This window comes from Nyctereutes procyonoides, unplaced genomic scaffold (genome assembly GCF_905146905.1).
Source record: "Nyctereutes procyonoides isolate TBG_1078 unplaced genomic scaffold, NYPRO_anot_genome, whole genome shotgun sequence".
In the NCBI taxonomy this organism is placed as follows: Eukaryota; Metazoa; Chordata; class Mammalia; order Carnivora; family Canidae; genus Nyctereutes; species Nyctereutes procyonoides.
Genome location: NW_026575049.1, coordinates 22,669,432 through 22,689,848, shown reverse-complemented (window position 1 = coordinate 22,689,848; position 20,417 = coordinate 22,669,432). Strand labels below are relative to the sequence as shown.

Below are 20,417 nucleotides of genomic sequence, written 5' to 3'. Positions count from 1 at the left end.
AACAGGCCCAACCTGCGTGGTCATCACAGGACTTGTGGGGAATGTGGGCAAAGTGCAAGGACACACAGGGGTTCAGTGAACGAGCTGTCCGTGCAGCCTGAGACACTTACGCTTGTCGTTCATAAATCGCCGGCAGAACTCCTGGAAGGTGCCTCGGTAGCTCATGGTCCGCAGGGAGCGGTGGAACTGGTAGTAGGACACCACCAGGTCCTTGGGGTTCCGAGCCATGTATATGACCTGTGGCGGGACGGAGGGACGGCTGAGGGGCTGCTCCTCCAACCCACTCTGAACGGACGACCCACCTCCAGCCCTGAGGTCAACCCCGAGGTCAGCCCCCAGGTCAGCCCCAGATGTGCACGGCTTCGGCTCCAGCAGAGGCTCACCCTCCTCCGTGCAACAGCATCTGGTGGAACCGTGCCTGAGTGTGTTACTACATTTCTGTCCTACACCGCGACTTTACAATGAGTGGGACACAGAAACAGGTGGGTCCTGACATCGGTGATGAGAATTAGAGGCCTCATCACACTGAGAAAATGAGAAGAACCAGAGACCATGAAAGCAGCGCTGGGTCCTCAGGCTAACACAGGAGCAGACGTTGGACTAAGGCTAGTCAAGCCCAAGTTCGACTGTAAGGAAAAACCCAAATTAGAAACATGGACAAGGGATACCCGGGTGGCTCAGGGGTTGAGCGTCTGCCTTTGGCTCAGGGTGTGGCCCCGGGTCCCGGGATTGAGTCCCGGGTCGGGCTCCCTGCGTGGAGCCTGCTTCTCCCTCTGCCTGTGTCTCTGCCTTGCTCTCAAATAAATAGGTAGGTAAGTAGGTAGATAGATAAATAAATAAATATTTTTTTAAAAAAAGGAAACATGGACAAAAGGCCATACAAGCTCAGGGACGGCCTCTGCTGGGTCTTCGCACACCTGTGCCTTGAGGAGCTCAGGATGGTTGCCCAGAGCACCGCTGGGCTGGCTCTGCCTGTCGGGAGCTCTGCCAAAGGGGGGCGGGGAGTGGGGTTACCTTAGAATCGCCGTTGTGGAGATCAGAGGGCAGGAAGCGGTAGGGAAGGTGGCTTTTGATGAGGCGGGGAGACGTCAGCTCCTGCAAAGGGTCAGAGGGAGAGGCATTCAGAGGACATGCAGCTGCTCACTTACCTCAGGGCCTTTCTTTCTTTTTTTTTTTTATTTATGATAGTCACAGAGAGAGAGAGAGAGAGGCACAGACACAGGCAGAGGGAGAAACAGGCTCCATGCACCGGGAGCCTGACGTGGGATTTGATCCCGGGTCTCCAGGATCGCGCCCTGGGCCAAAGGCAGGCGCCAAACCCCTGCGCCACCCAGGGATCCCTCTCAGAGCCTTTCTAAGGGTCAAGACCCGCACTCCACCTGAGAAACTTCTCACCCGAGATCTGGCCGCCCTCCAGACTGAACAGGACACAGGACATAGTCCGTCCTTGGGCACACGGAGCATGAGCCAACCAGTCACGGTCATGGGGCTCTGCTCAGGGAGTCTGCCCAGACTGTGAAGAGCAGCAAAGGAGGCCGAGGCGCACAGCAGCACCGCTAATAACTCAGTCACATCAGCGTCAGGTCTTCCTGCTGCTCCTGGAACATGCCAGGCCCACGCGCACTGCTGCCCCTGCCCCAGCTCGCCCGCCTGGCCTTTGAGGACCGTACTCAGCTGGCCCCCAGGGAGGCCTGCCGTCCTGTGTCCTGTCCCACGTTGGTCCCCACACAGCACTGACCACCATGTAACCACGGCTTCCTGTTCTTCCTCCCCTGCTGGTCTCCCTCCCCAGAACGCAAGTTCTCTGAGGATCACGACACAACATTGTCAGTTTTGTCCTCGGCTGCACCCCAGTGCCAAGGGCAGCGCCCTGCTGGGTACCCAGCAAGGATCTACCGAAGGGCTCCACAGATGCATCAGCACGGGTTGGAGGTACACACTGGGGTGCAAACACCCAGATGCAGCTGGACGAACACTGGAGGCTGGGGTGCAGGCAGAGACGTGTAGACAGCCTCTGGACTGGATATTGAGAGCAGTGAAATGGGGGGCAAGGGCGCTCTCAGAGCTCTACATCAGAATGCTCACCTAGTGAGGGAATGGACAGGCAGTCCACGTGGGAAATGAGGCCTGAGCTTCGAGGTGACAAGGATAGGAAGGGGGCGACGATCCCAGCTGCATCTGAGCACTAGGATGGGCAGCCCTTCAGGATAATGTTTATTCCATTCCTGATACCAAATGCTGGATGCAAACGCACCTCCTCAGCTCCCACGACAGATGGGGTGAGCCACAGTGGGGAGCCTCCTTTGTACCGCCAAGTCACCCACATCACCCACTGTTCCAATCTCAGGGTCACTGCCAAGGGCTCAGGCCTATAGGTCTCTCACCTGGCTGTCTAGGGGGACTGGGAGCTCTCTGCCCTCCCTCCGCCCGTGGGCCCCTGTGCAGGAGCAATCGTCACTCAGGGTCCCCAGGGGATCCCCAGGGCTGGGTGCCGCTGGCCCAGAGAGGTACCTTGATGATGTCCAGGCCCGGCTGCGGGTACTCCAAGACCGGGAGCTGCTCATCAATGTTCATCAAGCCAATTTCATCAGGGTCGGCCCCCTGGCTCACCAAGTAGACCACCTCCTGCAGCAAGCTTGTGCCTGGAGGGAGAGAAGCCCCAGGGAGTGGTGCTCAGAGGAAGCCCAACGGCCAGCCCCGCTCTCTAGGCAGCACCTGCTGCCCCAGAATAGGGCCTGAAGATGCGTAGGTTGATCACACACCTGGCCAGCCACCAAGTGCCACCACAGCCCTGCTGAGTAGGACAGCCCAGGGACAGGTGGGACACCCCACCAAGAGTGTCACCCCTGGGAGGAAGGTGGCTCCTGGTACCTCTGCTGGCCCCCGTGAGCAGACCCCACTCTGCCCAGGCTTTCGGCTCCAGGTCACCAGTGAGCCCAGGGCTATCCCATCATTACCCCACCTGACCTCTGGGAGAAACAGCTACGGCAGGCTAGTGCCTCTTCCTCAAGACTTTGGTCCTTTTACTCCAAGGATACTGGTCTGTCCGTAGTTCCTCATCTCCCCACCCTGAAACACTGACTGCCCCAAACACTGCCTCAGACCCCTGCTCTCCTGGCTGCTTGCACTCCCCAGAGGGCCTCATACTGCGTCCCCCGGAAAGCCAGCTCCACCCTCCACCCAGCTGTCCACCCAGGAGCACCTGCCACCCCTTGCCCCACCGGGACCAGGCCTGCCCTTGCAACAAACGGCCAGCCTACGCGTGCCCTGATTGGGTCTACACCTCAGCAACCTCTGGATCTGCTGTCAAGGTGAGTGCAGAGCTGGCCCTTCCATCCCGGACCGCGCAGTGAGAGCCTCCCATAGTTCTCTGCTTCGGCCCAGCTCCCCCCACCCGTCAGTCTGGTTTCAACAAAGCAGATCCATCATTCCAACATGGGCGTCAGACGGCATTAGCTGGCATCCCTCGTCCACGACGACCATCCGCAGCGGCCTCACGTCTCCTCAGAGTAAGGTCTTCCCCACGGCCTGCAGGCCCTTCCTCCCTCCCACGGCCCTTCAGGTGAGGACTCCCCACCCCCCACACCATGCCAACTGGCCAGGAACAGCTGCACATTCCTTTACAGGCTCCTACTCTCCTACCGTAAAGCCTGGTTCTTTGCTGTACCGGGAGAGCCAGCACGTGGCTGTGCTCAGTTCCTGTTTTCTGAAGCAAACCTTGGGTGCTGAGTAATCAGAAGAAGATAACTTGATCCAGGAAGACTTCCTGGAGGAAGCAGCTTTGGAGCAAAGGCACTGAAGAAAATAGTGTAATGGTTTTTAAAATTCAAACAGAAATAACTTTACCTGTTACCCACAGGATCCTCCCACCAGCCTGAAAGGTGGAGACTGTGATCACCCCCATTTACAGATGAGAAGCCCGAGGCCAAGCTGTGCCCCAGGTCACACGGCCAGTGTGTGGCTTCCACCCTATTCCTCCTGGGGAGGTCCACTCACCCAACAGCCCAGGGCACCTGCACTGGGGAGCCCATGCCCCCCGAAATCAGTGTGTAGGCAGAGTCCCTGGCCTGTCTGGCGACATCCTCAGGACCTATTTCTAGTGCTCCCTGCCCCCACAGGCAATGCCCCCAGACAGACACCCTGCACATTAACATCATCTCACATCAACGTATCAATTCCACAAGCCCCATCCTCATCTCCACTAAGTACTTACGCCAGAAGACCAGCCTCGTTAGAGCCCAAGGAAGCTCTCCCCTGGCCTCCCCACTGGCCTGTCCCCACCGGCCCCGTCCAGCACGTCCACTTCCTGCTCAAGCAACTCGGCCTGGCCTTCCCGTCTTCAGCATAAGCTACTGGAGGGCCTGCTGCATGCCTCTGGCCCCCGGGCAGCCAACAGGGCACACAGGACGAGTGCGGCGAGCAGCCCCTGGCCTCTCCAGGGCGGAAGCCAGCTGGCAAGATGTGACGACATGTTCACAGGAAAAAACCAGCCAGAGATGATGATGACAATGACACTGGTGGGTCACCATAACCAAAGACCAAACACAGGCTGCGCTGTCCACGGGGTCTGCACCAGGTGCCAGCTGCACCCATGCCTCTCCCCTCCACGTCCACTGCCACCACCCTGGCGGTGCCCCAGACGACAGCATGAGCCCAGCTGGTCCCTCTCCCGGCATCCTTGGCTGCGGCGACCCCTCCACCTGCTGTGTCCCGGAGGCTCTCGGCCCCCTCCTCTCTCTCCACCCCTCTGGCACTCTGGGCTGTGGCCAGGTCTCCCATCTCCCCCAGAACTCAGCACCCCGTGGCCCAAGCCTTCAACAGGCCGTCCTCCTGCCTCCAACCTGGATGTGATCTTGGAGCCGCAGCTCCCAGAAGCCTTCCCAGGCACCCCGTCTCATCTGTGCCCCGCCAACCACACCCCCTGCCTCTTGTCCTACTGCATTTGATGCACTGGGCATGAGCTTGTGAGGACAGAGAAGGCGTCTTGGTGCTTATGGCTGCTGCGGCTTCCAACAACAGCTACCGCCCCACAACTCTGGAGGCCAGAGGCCAACACAGGCCACGCGGGGCTCAAATCAGGGTGTGGGCACCACTGCTCCCCTCCGGAGGCTGCAGGGGCAATTCCTTGTCTTGCCTGCAGCTGTAGCCACACTGATCGCCCTGCCACCTTCCTCCTCTGGCAGGAAACCCCGTGAGCACACCCAGGATAACCTCCCATCCGAACGCAGCCTCCAGCCTCCTCAGCACAAAAGGTGAAATACTCACAGGTTGGAGCATTAGGACGTGGACATGTCTGGAGGCCATTACTCTACTGACCATACTCACATCACAATCCTAACGTGGTAGGTGCTTGGAAGCCCATGGGCCTGACAACTGAATGAGACTCTAGAGTCTCTCCCACCCCACCTGGGAAACAGGACTGGTCGTGCGTGCTTGTGTCTGTGACCTCCTACAACTTCCACACATCCTCGGCACCCAGTCAGCCTTCCCCTGTCTGAGCCCTTCCCACCCTGGGCACCCCAGCTCCCTGCCCAGCTGTTGGGACACCCCCACTCAGTGGAGCCATGTGTCTCCTACATGGCAATTAGGTCAAAGTCCTCACTTAGGATCTGGTGGCCATTCAAGGGGTAACCCCCACCCTCCCCTTTATTCATTTAACAAGCCTGCACCAAGGGCTGGCCCTGGGGTCCCTGCTCCCCCACCAGAACATGTGGCAATGCTCCCCACTTCTTCACAGGCTGTTGAGCACAGGGCCACGAAGTGACCTGCTCCGAGCCAAAGAGGCTCAATACAAATGAGAATCTCTCCGAGCTACTAACGCCGTGACAGGCTCCACTAACCAGAACCACCCACACTCGAGGATACAGCACAGCCTCCTGCCAACCCAGCCCACCCTCATCCCAACAAGGGACACAAGCCGTCAGGCCCTTCCTGTCAAAGCCACGTCCTGAGCAACACGTGACATGGGGGGCAGCTCCTGCACAACTCAGGAGGAGGGTTTAGGAGCACCCCTTACACCAATAAGGCCACAGAATCTCAGAGTTTAGGTTACTAGCCTGAAGTCACTGAGCTGGGAAGGGGAGTGCTCCTCTGGAGTGGGGGACCCAAGTGTGGAAGTCCCCACCTGTCCCCCACCCCCGGGGACCTCTGAGCATGCCCAGTGGACATAAGGGCAGAGAAGCCAGCCCCGTGTGAACCCACCACGTAGCCTGCAGGGAAATGAGGGTGAGGAGGTGCTGCAGGGGCTGCATCCAGGCCAGAAGGCCCTCTACTCCTGCAGCCACTGAGCCAAGCAAATGGGAGTGAGGTGGGACCCAGCACCCCCAACTGTCCCACGGCAGCGGGAGGCCAGTGGGGGAGGCGGGCGCAGGAGGAACCCAGCAGCAGGAGCCAGCCTGACTGCCGGCAAACCCAAGGTGAGGCAGAGAAGAGCCAGGCTTTCAAACCTGGGCCCGGGATGGCAGCAGGGCAGCGCTGCCTTCCTGCGGAATAACGCCTCGCGCTTTCCAAATCCACTGGACATGATCCTTTCTGGAAGCGCTTCTGCTGACTCCAGCCAGATCCCTGCTCCCACGGGCAGGGGCAGTGCCTTCTGACCCTGGGATGCTGGGTCCAGACCACTCGGAAGCCAGTGGCATTCTGGGTGGAACTCCCCAAAAATCAGTCCTGCCTCATCACAAGTGGGGAGAGCCCATTAAAATTCCCACCAGAACGCTGGGGGCAGAAGGAACCACTCACTCCTCCAGGGCCAGGACCAATCGGAACTGGGCCCCAAACCACCGGGATCCTGGGGCTGAAACCCTGTGGCATTCTTTTATTTTCACTGTTATCGTTTACTAAAGAAAGTCACACACGTACCTTGTTTAAAAACTCACAGAGCACTAGCAGGTGAGGAACGGAAAACCCCGTTCTCCTCCCCACCCCCAATCCGGCGCAGAGCAAACCACTGGTTGATTCTTCTCTTACCCTCAATTTTCTGATGTGCTTAGATCTTTCACAATCTTTTTTTTTTAAAGATTTTACTTATTTATTTATTTATTCATTCATTCATTCAGACACAAAGAGAGAGGGAGAGAAAGAGGCAGAGACAGGCAGAGGGAGAAGCAGGCTCCACGCAGGGAGCCCGACGTGGGACTCGATCCGGGGATCCCGGGATCACATCCTGGGCTGAAGGTGGTGCTAAACCACTGAGCCACCCGGGCTGCCCATTCTTTCACAATTTACACAGTTTCCACGGGCTACTGATTTTCAACAGAGGAAGACAAGGACTTGGCCAGGTTCACTCACAGGAGCTTCCCTCCTCCCAGCGCAGGCCCAGCAGGAGCGTGGTCTTACCTGGGCATTTACCGCATGTTCTGCTCCACAGTAGTCCACGCAGCGATGGCACTTACCTTCTCGGCCGAGACTTCATTCTCCTAGAGTAAATCACTGCTCGTCTGCTTGCTTCCTTTGCCTTGTGGCCACTCGCAATCCTGTCCCCGGCTGCAGCAAGGCCTCTGGATGCTCTCAGTCCCACGGGTGACCCGGGGTCTCCTCGGGCTGGATGCGGCCACTCCCCAGGCCCCTGGCTGGGGTCTCCCATGCGCTGCGGAGCCCACCCTCTCGCTGTGTCCCAAGCATGGGCCTGACCAGGACGAGCATCGGCCTGGCTGTGCTCGGCTGTTCGGCTGTGCAGAGAATTCGGGGCTGGAGAGTCTGGGCCCCAGAACTGCGCCCTGACTCCCAGCTGCCAGTGCTGAGAACTCTGGGCGCCCGCTCCCTGGTCCTCGACGGCGGCCTGGCCTTTGGAGCCCAGAGGCTTCCCGGGAGCGGCCTCCATGCTCCTCCTCCCGTCTGTCCGTCTGACTGTCATGCCAGGCACTGAGGGGGGGGGGCTCCCTAGCTCCTGCCCTCGGGTTCTGGACACCCTGGGTCCCTAAACGTTCTCTCCTCCTACTCTGTTCTCTTCCCGGAACCCCGAGATCTTCCGATTTTCTTGTCTCTGCCCTCATTCCATAAAGACTTTTCTTTTACTTCGGGAGAGATCTCCCCGCCTGCCCATCCAAACCTCAGCACGGGGTTGTCAGACCTTCCATGCCCAAACTCTCAATCCGGGTTCTGTCAAGATGTGCCCTGGCTCCCGTCTGTCCTCAGGGAGCCACGTCTGTCTTCACTCTCCGAGGCGGCTCCAGAGATGCAGGAGTACAGGGGGGCAGGGGGACTGCCCTCCTAGGTTTTCCTCCGTTTGTGTGTCGCCCTGGATTCCTCTGAGCTCCCTTTCCACCTTTTGAGTTTGCAGGTCTGTGTCCCTCGTTTTGGAGACTTGAAGACCTTGCCTTGAGTCCATCTGCAGGTAGGATGAGCCCCCGGACGCAGCCATCTGGGGGGCCTCCGTGTCCATGGCAGCACACTCCCAGGGGCACGGCACTGCTACAGCCGTCCACGGGGCCGGTCTCTCCAGAGATGCCTCGGCTCGCCGCCCTGGGGGAGTACCTGCCTCCCGGGAGCCAAGCAGCACTTCTCTCACAAGGATGCAGCTTGCCCCTGACCCCTACTTCTGATATGGCACCGCATCCCAGCCTACAGCTGTCTGTGCTCGACATCCCTGAATCCACATCCTGGTGCTGTGTCCCCCCCTCAGCTGCCACCCCTCAGCTTTCCGGTGCCCCCCACTGCTGGAGCCCCGCAGCTGGAAACCGTTCATGCACCCCTGCGGCCCTCCCGCCGCCCGTATCTCGACCCTCCGCCTGCTAAGTCAGTGAACACTCGGCCACCGCATCCGATCGTGGGGTCCATGGGTATCCATCACCCCAAGTCCCTGCCTCTTCTCCTCTGAGGGTTTCAGACCTTTCTCCTCCTTGATCATCACACAGTGAGGTCTTAAGAGGAAGCAGACATGAGCACACGTGTTCAATGGGCACCCCCCCATCAATGTGCCACCGTCTGGAGTCACCGGACAGTGACGTGTTACAGCTGGGACCGTCCAGGAACACCGACAGCCAAGCATCTGAAGCTGTACCCCAGAGTGGGCCCGGGCCACCCAGGACCAAGGTGCTCCCAGGCCCCGCCCCAGGCTGTCCTCACACAGGCTGAGACGGCCCCCAGGACGCTCCTATCCAGAAGAGAGAGCACAGGGATGATTCACCACCAGGTAAATTCCTGTCGCCCCTCCTGGGAGCCTTCACATGTGCCCTCTCAGCTCTCACGGGAACCTCCAGACACATGAGGGGACAGGGCGCCCCAGACAGATGCAGCCCAGTCCCTCGGCTGCAACGGGTGCAATGCGAGACCAGAAGCACTCCGTGGCTCACACAGGTGCCTGGTGTCACCTTAGCAACAGTGGGAATGGTGCTCAGCGTCCCAGGCACAGTCACAGCAACTCAGCCATGTCCTCATTCGACTGTCACAAGCCCCTCGGTGACCACCACCATCAGATTTCACACGCGAAGAACCAGCGCAGAGGTGAACTGCCCCAGGTCACAGATGCCAGCAGGCCAGGAACCCAGAACCCAGCCCCTCAGCTTGGACCCCAGAACCGAGTGCTTCCTCACACACACCGCGCACACACACACTCATACACGCCACCACATATACATATGGCACCCCGCACACCACACATACACGATACACACCACACTCTATACACTGTCACTCATACACGCTGCACACATATATACATCACACACACACCACACAGAGCCATAAACACCATACACACACACACAAATGACATATATACCACATGCCACACACATTCATACACACCACACACATATGTGACACACACACCAGACTTATACATACAATACACACAGACCTTCATACACATCACACACTTACATGACACACACACCACATTCACACCACACATACCACAGTCATACACACCAAACACATGACACACACAACACATATACACTATATACAACACACATACCACACACAAAGATAACACATATGTATACAAACACTGCACACATACATGTTACAGATAAACACACATACACATACAATATACATACACTCCCCCAAAGCTTACAAAGCAAATAAGCAGCAAAACCAAGGCTCTGAGCCACGTGTTCTCACTTCCAGGCCTCAGCTCTCACCCTGAAGCCCCCACAGCTGGGGATGGAATGAGGCTGAGGCAGAGGGAGGAAGTGGCTGGGACTGCCCCCACCACTGAGGGAACTCAGCTTCTCGGCCCACAGAGCTCCCCATGCCAGCATCTGTGCCCCTGCTGGACACAGCACACACACACACACACACACACACACACACACACACACACACTGAGATGACGAGGTGTCTGTAGCACACCTGACAGCCCTGGCTTCCCACAGTCCCTGTCTGATGAGGCCCCTAGGATCTGGGGCCCAGACTTCCAGCCGAGCTCTTCCTTCAAGTCTGGCGGGCCTGACACGGCCACCACACCTCTGGCCCTCCAGCTCCAAGCAGGAAACTCTCCTGGGCTGAGTTCCTAGGATCACAGATGTTGACACACGTGCAGGCCCCTACACACAAACCCCTCCCAAGAGGGTGCCGGTCCACCAGGCAGATGCTGTGGCTCCACCCATGAGGGAGAGGCCCCACCTCCTATGAGGGCCCAGCAAAGTCAGGGGAGGCTCCTCTTAAAAAGTAGCCTCTGACAAAGGACCCTCAGGACGGGACAAGCCAGTGAACCATAGGGGACACTGTGGTGGACAGCAGTGGGAGCCCCCGTTCTCTACCACGCCCCACCCACACTCTGCCATGTGGCCTCATAGCTCCTCCTGAAGAAGGCAGCGCCTCTCTCTGATGCTGGGCACAATCAGTGGCTTGCTGTGGCCAAGCAAGAGGCAAAGCCACAGAACTCTGCATGCTTCTGCCGCCACCGAGAGGGGGACATTCCCTGGCTAGCCCACACGTCCCAGCACGAGGAGAGACACCTGGAGCAGAGCTGCCCCGCTCAGCCCAGCCAGGTCTGAAGCCTCCACTTGACCCGCAGGCGCGTGGGGTTTTGGCCGAGACCAGCGACAGCAGACACTAGGCTATAGTAACAGTCTTGTTTCAAGGCACTGAGTCCAGGGGGTCTTTCACGCAGCAACAAACCCGAGATGTTCCAGGTGGAGCTGACACAAAAGAGGGACAAAGAAAACAGGGCCTAACAAAGTACTAGGCCCAAGCAGGGCGCTACAGGCTCATTACCACATTCAACCCTCCAACCACTCTGCGAGACAGGGCACATCACCCCCACATCCAAGAGCAGGACGCAGAAAGGGTGATGGCCTCCCCCGAAACCGAGACTCAGGCCAGGTGGCTGTAAGCCGCCCTGCCTGCAACAGACCCTCTCAGTGCCCAGCCGCCCACCCCAGCCACCCTGGACGTCATCACCTGCAGCTCGAGCAGATGGGCCCCACACAAGAAGGCTCTCGCTTCCCACTCGGAGGGAAGTGCCAGGAGCCAAGGCCCTGAGCACCCTCACCCGCTGAGAGACAGGACTGGCCGGAGAGCACTGGCCTCCTCCCCTCAAGGGAGCCCCTTGGCCATATCCACACCCTCTCTGGAGCCCCCCGCAGGCAGAGCCCCAGGACCCACGAGGGCACCACTCCTGAGACCACCTCCACCTCACTTCTCCATTCCAACCCCTGCTTCAGGCTCTCCCGGACCCGAGCACGCCCCCTCCCGGGAGAGGCAGACCAACCAAAGGAACGCCCCTGGGGCACCGGCTTATAGACTTGTGTCTGAAATCCTAGCTCGGCCACTCCCTAACACCTGGATGCTGAGCAAGGATGAGCCCTGAGCCCCTCTAGGCCTGTCTCCCCAGTAGCATGGTGAGGACCACCACGTGGATTGCATGTCATGATGTCTGCTGCCGAAGGCATCAGTGGTGGTGACCGTGGGGCTGACCATGGAGGTGGAGTAGGTTTGTACCCAACACATGGCCCTGGGGGCCAGCCTGCCCAGAGCCAGGGGCTCTACTGCCAGCACCTGGGCCGGCTTCTCCTTGGGCCTCACTTCCTCACCTGCAAGTGGGCCTCCTTCCCAGTGAAGCTATGGCACCCAGCACAGATACAGGAAATGCTCACACCTCCTGGTCCTGCTCTGAGGCTTGAGAAAGACAAACAGCCATGGCCTAGTCCACTGCCCTGTCACCGGGGGGTGGGGAGTGCAGGCCCAGGATGCCCTGGCTCATTTCAGGCTGAGCCGGGCCTCCTGAGAGCTAGCTGTGCACCACAGAACACACACAAGCCCAACCTGGGGTCTCTGGCTTTCTTTTTTTTTTTTTTTTTTTTTTTAATTTATTTATGATAGTCACACACAGAGAGAGAGAGAGGGGCAGAGACATAGGCAGAGGGAGAAGCAGGCTCCATACACCGGCAGCCCGATGTGGGATTCGATCCCAGGTCTGCAGGATCGCGCCCTGGGCCAAAGGCAGGCACCAAACTGCTGTGCCACCCAGGGATCCCGGTCTCTGGCTTTCTAGTCCTTCTGGAAATGACTTATTTAGCTCCCAGAAAACTCCGTAACTCTGCAAAGCATGCCCTGGGGAGGTTTCCACATCCTAACACCCCCTTTGCTAACCTTTATGCCCTCCATAAGCCTGTGCAGGGTCCTCGCTCCCTACTAACAGTAGAGATCATGTGATACAGCACACTACCTGATGTTCCAGAAGCTGCAGGCCTGCCTACTGCCTCATCTGACTGTCAAGACACAAGGAAGTGGTGCCGCTTCCCCCAGGGCGCAGGGAACTGGGAGAAGCATGGCTCTACACTAACAAGGAAAGACTAGATGGACAAGATCCTCCCCTGACTCCAAGTCCATCAGACAGCTAAAGCTGCAGGACCACCAAGAAGCAGAAAATCCTGAAAGACAGGCCCTCCAGACGGTCAGGCAGAGACGCAAGGCTCCATGCAAGTGGGAAAGAAGAATTCAGGTAAACTACTAACTGCAAAGACTAAACTGTGAGCTTGCAGAGCCAGACACAAGGAGAGGGCTGACATCAAACACACTCAGGTCTGGTTCTCACAAGGATGAGGGTTGGCAGGCTGGAGACAGAGTGCCTCTGTGCTAGGGCTGCAGGAAAAGGGGAACCGTGCCAGGGTCCTTCTCTCTCTCTCTGGGAAAAATGCTTTAAGACACTGGAGGAAGAAGAGCCAACCCTGTTGCCCCAAGAGCCCCGGTTGAAGAACCAATGTGGCTTTTGAATGGGTTAAAGAAAAATACCTCTGCCCTCAGTGGGGAGCAGAAACCATCCCCGGGGCTCTATCAGAGACCCCTAAATACTGCAAGAGAGAAGTAAAAGTCTCCTGTGCAAGATCCACCATCAAGGCTGAGTTGGCTGCTGCCGGGGTGGTGGCAGTTGCGGGATCTCTGAGAGAGCTCCACCAAAACCCAGGAGCTCAGAGCCTGCCTAAGCCTGAAACTCTAAGGCTGCAGCTGGACCAGATGACAGAGCACATCCCTCTTGAAATCCTTCCTCTGTAAGCCAGCAAATCAGAGCAACAAATAACAATGGTTTACCCCTGGGGGAAGGACAAGGGTGTGGGGATCAGGAACAACAGGGAAAGAGCCTCCGGAAAAGCCCCATGCTAAGCACAAGGTGATGCTATAGGAATTAAGATGAGTAGGTCATTCAAGTGACCAGAGCAGCAGTAGAACCCAAGTACAGCCCAACTCATACCAGACTGACTCCCCTGCAATGCTAACAGTGTGGCAGAAAAAGGCAGGCCCATTTCCAAGCATAAATACAACTGACCTTTGTCTCCAGAGTCAGAACACTGTGTCCAGCATTCAATCAAAAAGTATACTCCTTTTAAAAAGACTGAAGAAAAAGGAATTAATCTCATGTCAAGAGACAAATCAATCAAAAGAATCAGACTCTGAGAATTTAAAATAAGTCTGTTTAACATGTTAAAAGACTTCACAGCAAAGGTGGACACCATGCTTGAACAGATAAGATATTTTGGCAACAACTTGGAAACTAAAAGTGAAAAAGCCAGAGGAAAAATCAAAACACAGGAACAGAAACATAGAATGCTTCTGAATGGCTCACAGACTTGACTTCATAGATCTGACACGGTGGAGGAAAAAAAATCAGTCAACCGAAAGAATGGTCAACAGAAATTTTCCCAAAGAGAAAGAAAGAAAAAACATCCAAGAGCTATGGGACAATATCTATCTCACACATACGTAACTGGAATCTCAGAAGGAAAGAGAGAGAACAAGACAGAAGAAATATCTGAGGAGCTAATAGCTGAGAATTTTTCCAAAATAATGAAAGGCAACAAACTGCAGATCCACGAGGCTCAGAGAACCCCAAGCAGAAGTTATCAGCCCCCCAACCAAAAAATAGATATCTGGATGTATCATATTCAAAGTGCTGAAAATCAAAAGAGAAAATCTTGAAGGCACTCAGAAGAAAAGAGACCCACTCCACAAAGGAACAAGGAATTATAACCACACTTTTCATCAGGAATGATGTAAGCCAGAAGACAACAGGGCGACTCCTCTAGAGTGCTGAATGACACAAGGAGGGGGACCCAGGGAGGAGGACGGCTGGTCCCACACTTAACAGATGAGTAGCACCATGAAGGTGAGAAGTCCTCATCAGGATCAGAGGGAAGGGGAAGGAGGAGAGGGACGGGGAGGGGAAGAGTACACCAGACGCAGGAGCAAAGGCAAGAAAAGAAAGAAAAGAAAGAAAAGAAAGAAAAGAAAGAAAGAAAAGAAAGAAAGAAAGAAAGAAAGAAAGAAAGAAAGAAAGAAAGAAAGAAAGAAAGAACGAACTTGGCGCCTTCCGACGGTTCCACGGGCCTGGCAGGTGAGGAGTCCAGGTCCCAGGAGAACAGGCTACGGAGTTTATCGTTGCCTGAAGCAAAGAAGAGTCAGCTGTCTAATGAGGGAGCGACCGGGGTCAGGTTTGTTTCTAAGAGGTCACTTCAGCTACAGAGTGAGAGGTAGACTGAGGGGGGAGGCCAGGCGATATTCCAGGTGAGAGAGGGAGGATCCCAAGACGGGAGCAGGGGTGGAGGGGGGCAGGCACACCTGAGAGCCTACTAGGTGCAGTCCAACAGGACAGCCACGGGCTACATGCAGCGACCGGGCACCTGGGACATGGCAAGTGCTCCTGAGGAACTGAATTTCTACTTTTGCTTAATCTCGATTCATTGAATTTAAAAAGCCACATGTGGGAGATCCCTGGGTGGCGCAGCGGTTTGGCGCCTGCCTTTGGCCCACGGCGCGATCCTGGAGACCCGGGATCGAATCCCACTATGGCTCCCGGTGCATGGAGCCTGCTTCTCCCTCTGCCTATGTCTCTGCCTCTCTCTGTGTGTGTGTGTGTGTGTGTGTGTGTGTGTGTGTGTGACTATCGTAAATAAATTAAAAAAAAAAAGCCACATGTGGCTGGAGGCTACGGACGTGGGCGGCACAGTCTAACCTGTCACCTGAGCTGAAATGTCAGAAACACAGAAATACTCTCAATAATGGAGCGCTGCAGGAAAAACCAGGATCTAATTACTGCTTTAACCAGCAGAAAGGCCCGGCCCTGTGAGCCCCAGCTATCCATCAGTGGGGACAGGAAGGGGACAAATAAGCGGACCAGGTAACAAAGTGGGTAACAAAGTGCGTGTGGGAGGAGAGGCAGGAGAAGTCCTCAGAGCTGAGGAGGAAGGTGCGGTGGGGAATGAGGATGGGACCCTAGAGCTGGGGGCGGGGGAGGGGGGGTGTGGGGCTCTGGGAGTCTCCTATTCCACAGGAGTCAAGGCGCCCCTCCTCCTCTCTCTCTCCAGAGCCCTGGGGGCCGCTCTACCAGGCCCACGCAGCGGTAAGGAGAGAGGTCCCCCACGCCAACCCAGGAACCTGGACGTGCCACCCTCTTCCCCATCCCCATCCCCAGCGTCCTGCTTACATGCAGGCGGCAGGAGAGGAGCAAAGGGAAGGAGCAGGGAGATAGGGAAAGGAAAGAGGAAGGGCACAGCTGCTGGGGAGCAAGGCCTCACCCTTCAAACCCCTGCCGCTTCTCCAGGACGCAGGCCACCAACCGCGGTGCTGAAGAGCACTAGTCACCCTGCGTGGTGTAGCTGAAGGGCAGGGGCCAGCACGCTGATCCCGGAATGAACGTGAGCTCTCAGTGGAGACAGGCCCCCCCCAACGTGTCCTAGCCTGCCTCCTGGTCCACACACTGAGGCCGTGAATGGCCTCCTCCCCAGGCTGTGGGAAAATGATAGGAGATGCCATACGCGAACACCTGGGACACACCTGGGCGCCCATCGCCACTATCTCTCCTCCCACTCTCTGGGGCTCGATCACCTCCACCATCTACAGGTAAAAACTGCACACTCAGATGCCGGTTCCACCTCTTCCCCTCCTCGCCCCTCACTGGACTGTATCCATCTACAAAAAAGAGACAATCACAAGAACACAGGCTCACTCTGAGGCTCAAAAGAGGTAGACACTGGGACTGTAGCTGTAATTGGTAATCCTGCCCAGCCCCAGGCCACCTCCTCCATGCAGTCCTCCAGTGATGCTCCTTCTTGAGCCTCTGACTTGACCCTGAGAATAACCACCCCACCCTGACACGTCAGTTAGCTTTCAGCATCAGGAGCCCGGCTTCCTAATGTCACTGTCAGCTCCTTGAAGAGAGTGTCACCACATTCACAACACTCCCCAACCTGCCTCTCCTAGGCTTGGTGACATGTGCATATAAACAAAATGATGTCATCCACGTAGCCTGGGACCTGCGGGTCTCCCCCGCCAGCCTCCCCATCCCAAGCTGTCTTAAAAGTTCAGACTTAGATGCATCCATCAGGTCCAATCCCCTCATTCTTCATGGGCAAACTGAGGTCACACGGCGACAGGGCCAGAACTGGGAGCCCAGTGCTCTCACCCCCCAGCGGTGATTCACTTCTTCCCTCCAAGTCAGTGACAGGAGAATGTGGATGCCCTTCAGGGCTGGTTGGAACCAAAATGAAAACAACACCAGGAAGCAGGCGCTCTGGCTCAGCCAAGGAGCATATCCCAAAGCTGATGCTCCATGACTTCAGGGAACTGGGAACCTGCTGACAAAACCAACAGCAGTGCTCACTGCCACCCAGCACGGACAGCTGCTAGATGTTTCCGCAGATGACCAGATTTAACACAACCATCTTGGGATCAAAGAGCAATAAGGTGAATGATGACAGACAAGGACAGAGGTAGAACAGGCCTCCTCAGAAGGCACAGTGCCTCCCAGTATCTGGACCACGGTTTGAACTGGTGCCATCCCAGAGAACTGGCCACGATGGAAGCTTCTAACATCCCTGTAGTCTAATATGACAGCCACAAGCTACATGCGGTGACCGGGCACCTGAGACATGACAAGTGCTGCTGAGGAACTGTATTTCTACTTTTACTTCATCTCGATTCATTGAATTTAAAAGCCACACATGGCTGGAGGCTACTGACCTAACCTGTCACCTGAGCTGAAATGTCAGGAACACAGAAACGCTCCTGGAGTGTGGTGGGTGTTGAGGGAAAACACAGGATCTAACTACCACCGGAAATCCCCCAGAGCTGTGAACCCCTGTTCCCATCAGCCAGGGGGCAGGAGGAGACACGGGGCTCTACAAGCCCTTCCAGCTCTGGCCGTTTGCAAGGCCATTCCGACCTCCCAGACTTGGGCACTGGGAACCCAAGGGGCCCGTGGGCTCCCTCAGGGGCCTCTGCTAGCCCTGGCTACTTGTCCTGGTTCTGGCACCAACCACCCCACTGTCCCCCAGCAGACGGTGAGCTCACTGAGGGCAGGCAGGCAGCAGACGGGACTTCTCCCTGCAACCCCAGCACCTAGAAAAGCGTCTGGACACAATGGGTGCCAGGGAGCAGGGGCCAGCATGAATGACAGGACCCTTCCTTATGCTTACCATGCACCTGGCACGGGGAGGGGCGCTCATGCATCATCCCACTTCCTCCAAAGATGGTACGGTGGCCTCCCCTGCCCCCGTGAAAACCACGGCCCCAAGGGGTGGCAGGGTACTTGGCATACAGGACTCCATAAGCGGCTGCTCACCTACTCCCAAAGCATTCGGGTCCATCCCAAGCTGCTACCGGCCTGTGTTCAAGAAAATGGGCCCCAAGACCCAAGGGCTCAGCGACTGCGCAATTTAAGGTGCAAATTTCACGGCAGAGGATGCCAAGGCTCGGCCTAGCCCAAGGCAACGGCTTGCTGGAACCAGCTCTTCCTACTACCGGAGGCCACTGGCAATGACTTCCAGGGCCCTTTTCTCTGGTCAAGAGAAAAATCTTCATGGCCAACTTCGGGGACTAGTTTTTCCACACACACACACACACACACACACACACACACACACACCCCGATCATTCCATGTAACAAACTTCACGAACAGCGAACAGCGGGGCGGGGAGAATGAAAGCCTTTGGAGGCACTGGTAAGAGCCTGGAAAGGCCATGAAGGGCTTCAAATTTTTTCTAAGTTTTAAAGAGGTGGCTCTCTAGGGCTCTGCGTGTAGGGATCTCACACAAAGCACCAGGGGCTCGAGACCACCACTGGGTTTTCTGTCACCAAGGGAAAGGGCCCTGTTTTGTCTTCTTATTAAAAAGTCTAGCATGTGCTTTTGTCTGTCCTTGAAAGATTCTAGTGACAAACATGATTTGAGTTTGGGTCCCCCAGAAAACTTCTTTAACAACCGCATTCCCCATCAAAACAGCCAGAAATGTCCCTGCAGAGCCAGGGTCCCTCTAGAGCATCCCCCACAAGCCCCAAGTACACAGCGTTCCAAGTGAGCCTCCTGGCCTGTGCCTCCTCCCCCTCCAGCTTCTTAACTTCATAAAATGGAGGAAAGGAACGCCAAAACCTCCATCCCTCATCTGCAATTCAAGGGTCCTAAAGCTGTGGCCAAACCAAGTTTTTCACAATTCATCTGGAGGCAAACCCCGTCCTAAACTGACATGAGATGACTTTTAGTCTTTATTGCTCCCACGTTTAAGGTGGGGGTCCAAGTACAGGCCCACCCCCAGGTGGGGGTGGTGGTCTTTCAGCTGTATGTTATATGGGGCTCTGAAGTGGGAAAAACGCTGAGCCCCATACCCGTGGGGCTGTGGAGCTGCAGCAGAAGGAAAGCCCCTGGCCATGGCACGCGTCCTGGGTGCACCTTCTCCCCTTCCCCCTTCCCAAGGACAGCCTGGCAGCATTTCCAGACTTCTTCAAGCTCCCCCCCTCCCCGCCCCAACACGATTCCCCACCCTCCCCAGCACTGCTGGCCCCTTCCCCAGCCTTCCTCAGAGAATCTCTAGGCCTCCCCCTCAGGGGTCTGGGACCCTGCAACAGCTCTTCCAGCTGAGAGCCACGCATACAGCTCGCCCAGCAAGCGGCAGGGCTGCTGATCCCACATGACCTCCAGGCTGGCCACCTTCTGGCCCAGGCTATGGACACGCTGCACGGCCTGGATTCAGGTGTCTCCCTCCTTCTCCAACACAGTGGCAACAAGGGAAACCCTCAGCTGTGACGGAGAACGGGGAAGCTGCCTCTTTTCCCTGCAAACCTCAGAAGAGACACTACATGAGGATCTCTGACATCAAGTCCCGGGCAGACCGGCCTGGCTCTAAAGCGCAGCTCTGCCGGTTCCCAGCTCCAGCTGTGTGACCTTGGGCAAGCCGCCGGCCGTCTCTGAGCCGCACCGCCTGGACTGGAGAGGGAAGAGGACCGTCCCTTCCCTTCCCTTCCCTTCCCTTCCCTTCCCTTCCCTGGGCGGCTGTCACGAATCTGAGGTCAGGTAACGCCGGGAAACAGGAACGCCCTGGGTCCCGCCTGACGACACCGGAGTGCGGAGCCGGCGCCGGAACAAGGGAACACCGGGCATGCACCCGGAGCACGGCGGGCCCATCCCCCACCCGAGCCCACGCACAGGACGAGGGCCCCGACGCGCACCTCAGCCCCTTCCCAAACGATCACCGCACTTCGCGCCCACCCGGGGCTGAAGCGGGCCCGGAACAGAGAGGCTGCGCGGCTGTCCAAGGTCACACAGCCCGCCCGGGGGGGGGGGGGGGGGGCAGGGGATGCAGCGGAGCGGTGGCCGCCCGGGCCTGTCCCCCTGGCCGCTCCAGGCACACAGGCTGCATCCCCGGGGGGCCCACCTCGCAAGGTCTCCGGCCTCGGTTTCCCCAAATGCCGGCCGACCCCCCCCCCCGCCGTGGAGCTCCGGCCCCCGCCCTCCCCGCGCCCGGCCGGGCAGCCCCCGCGCCGGCGCGCCGCAGAGCAGGGCGGGTGGGGTCGGCGCGGGGCTCACCGGACTTGGGGTAGGTGACGATCCACACGTCGCTGGGCCGCACCGGGAAGTTGGCGATCTCCTCCATCTTCCCGCGGCAGAAGGGCGGCAGCCGCACGCCGTGGAACTCGAAGTACTTGCTCTCGAACTCGCCCGGGGTGCTGGGGGTCTCGGCCTCGCTCTCCGCCATGCCGCCGC

The 20,417-nt window shown here is 57.3% G+C and overlaps 1 protein-coding gene across 1 annotated transcript in view; it reads right to left on the bottom strand.

The window, feature by feature from the left end:
• SULT4A1 (sulfotransferase family 4A member 1) overlaps positions 1-20,417 on the bottom strand; it is a 34,191-nt gene extending 13,774 nt beyond the window's left edge. The window contains exons 1-4 of the mRNA XM_055328648.1: positions 20,241-20,417; positions 2,512-2,642; positions 1,015-1,095; positions 111-237 (exon numbers count right to left, since the gene is read on the bottom strand). Of these exons, the coding sequence (XP_055184623.1) occupies positions 111-237; positions 1,015-1,095; positions 2,512-2,642; positions 20,241-20,409 (508 nt within the window). The 5' untranslated portion in view covers positions 20,410-20,417. The remainder of the gene's footprint in view (positions 1-110; positions 238-1,014; positions 1,096-2,511; positions 2,643-20,240) is intronic.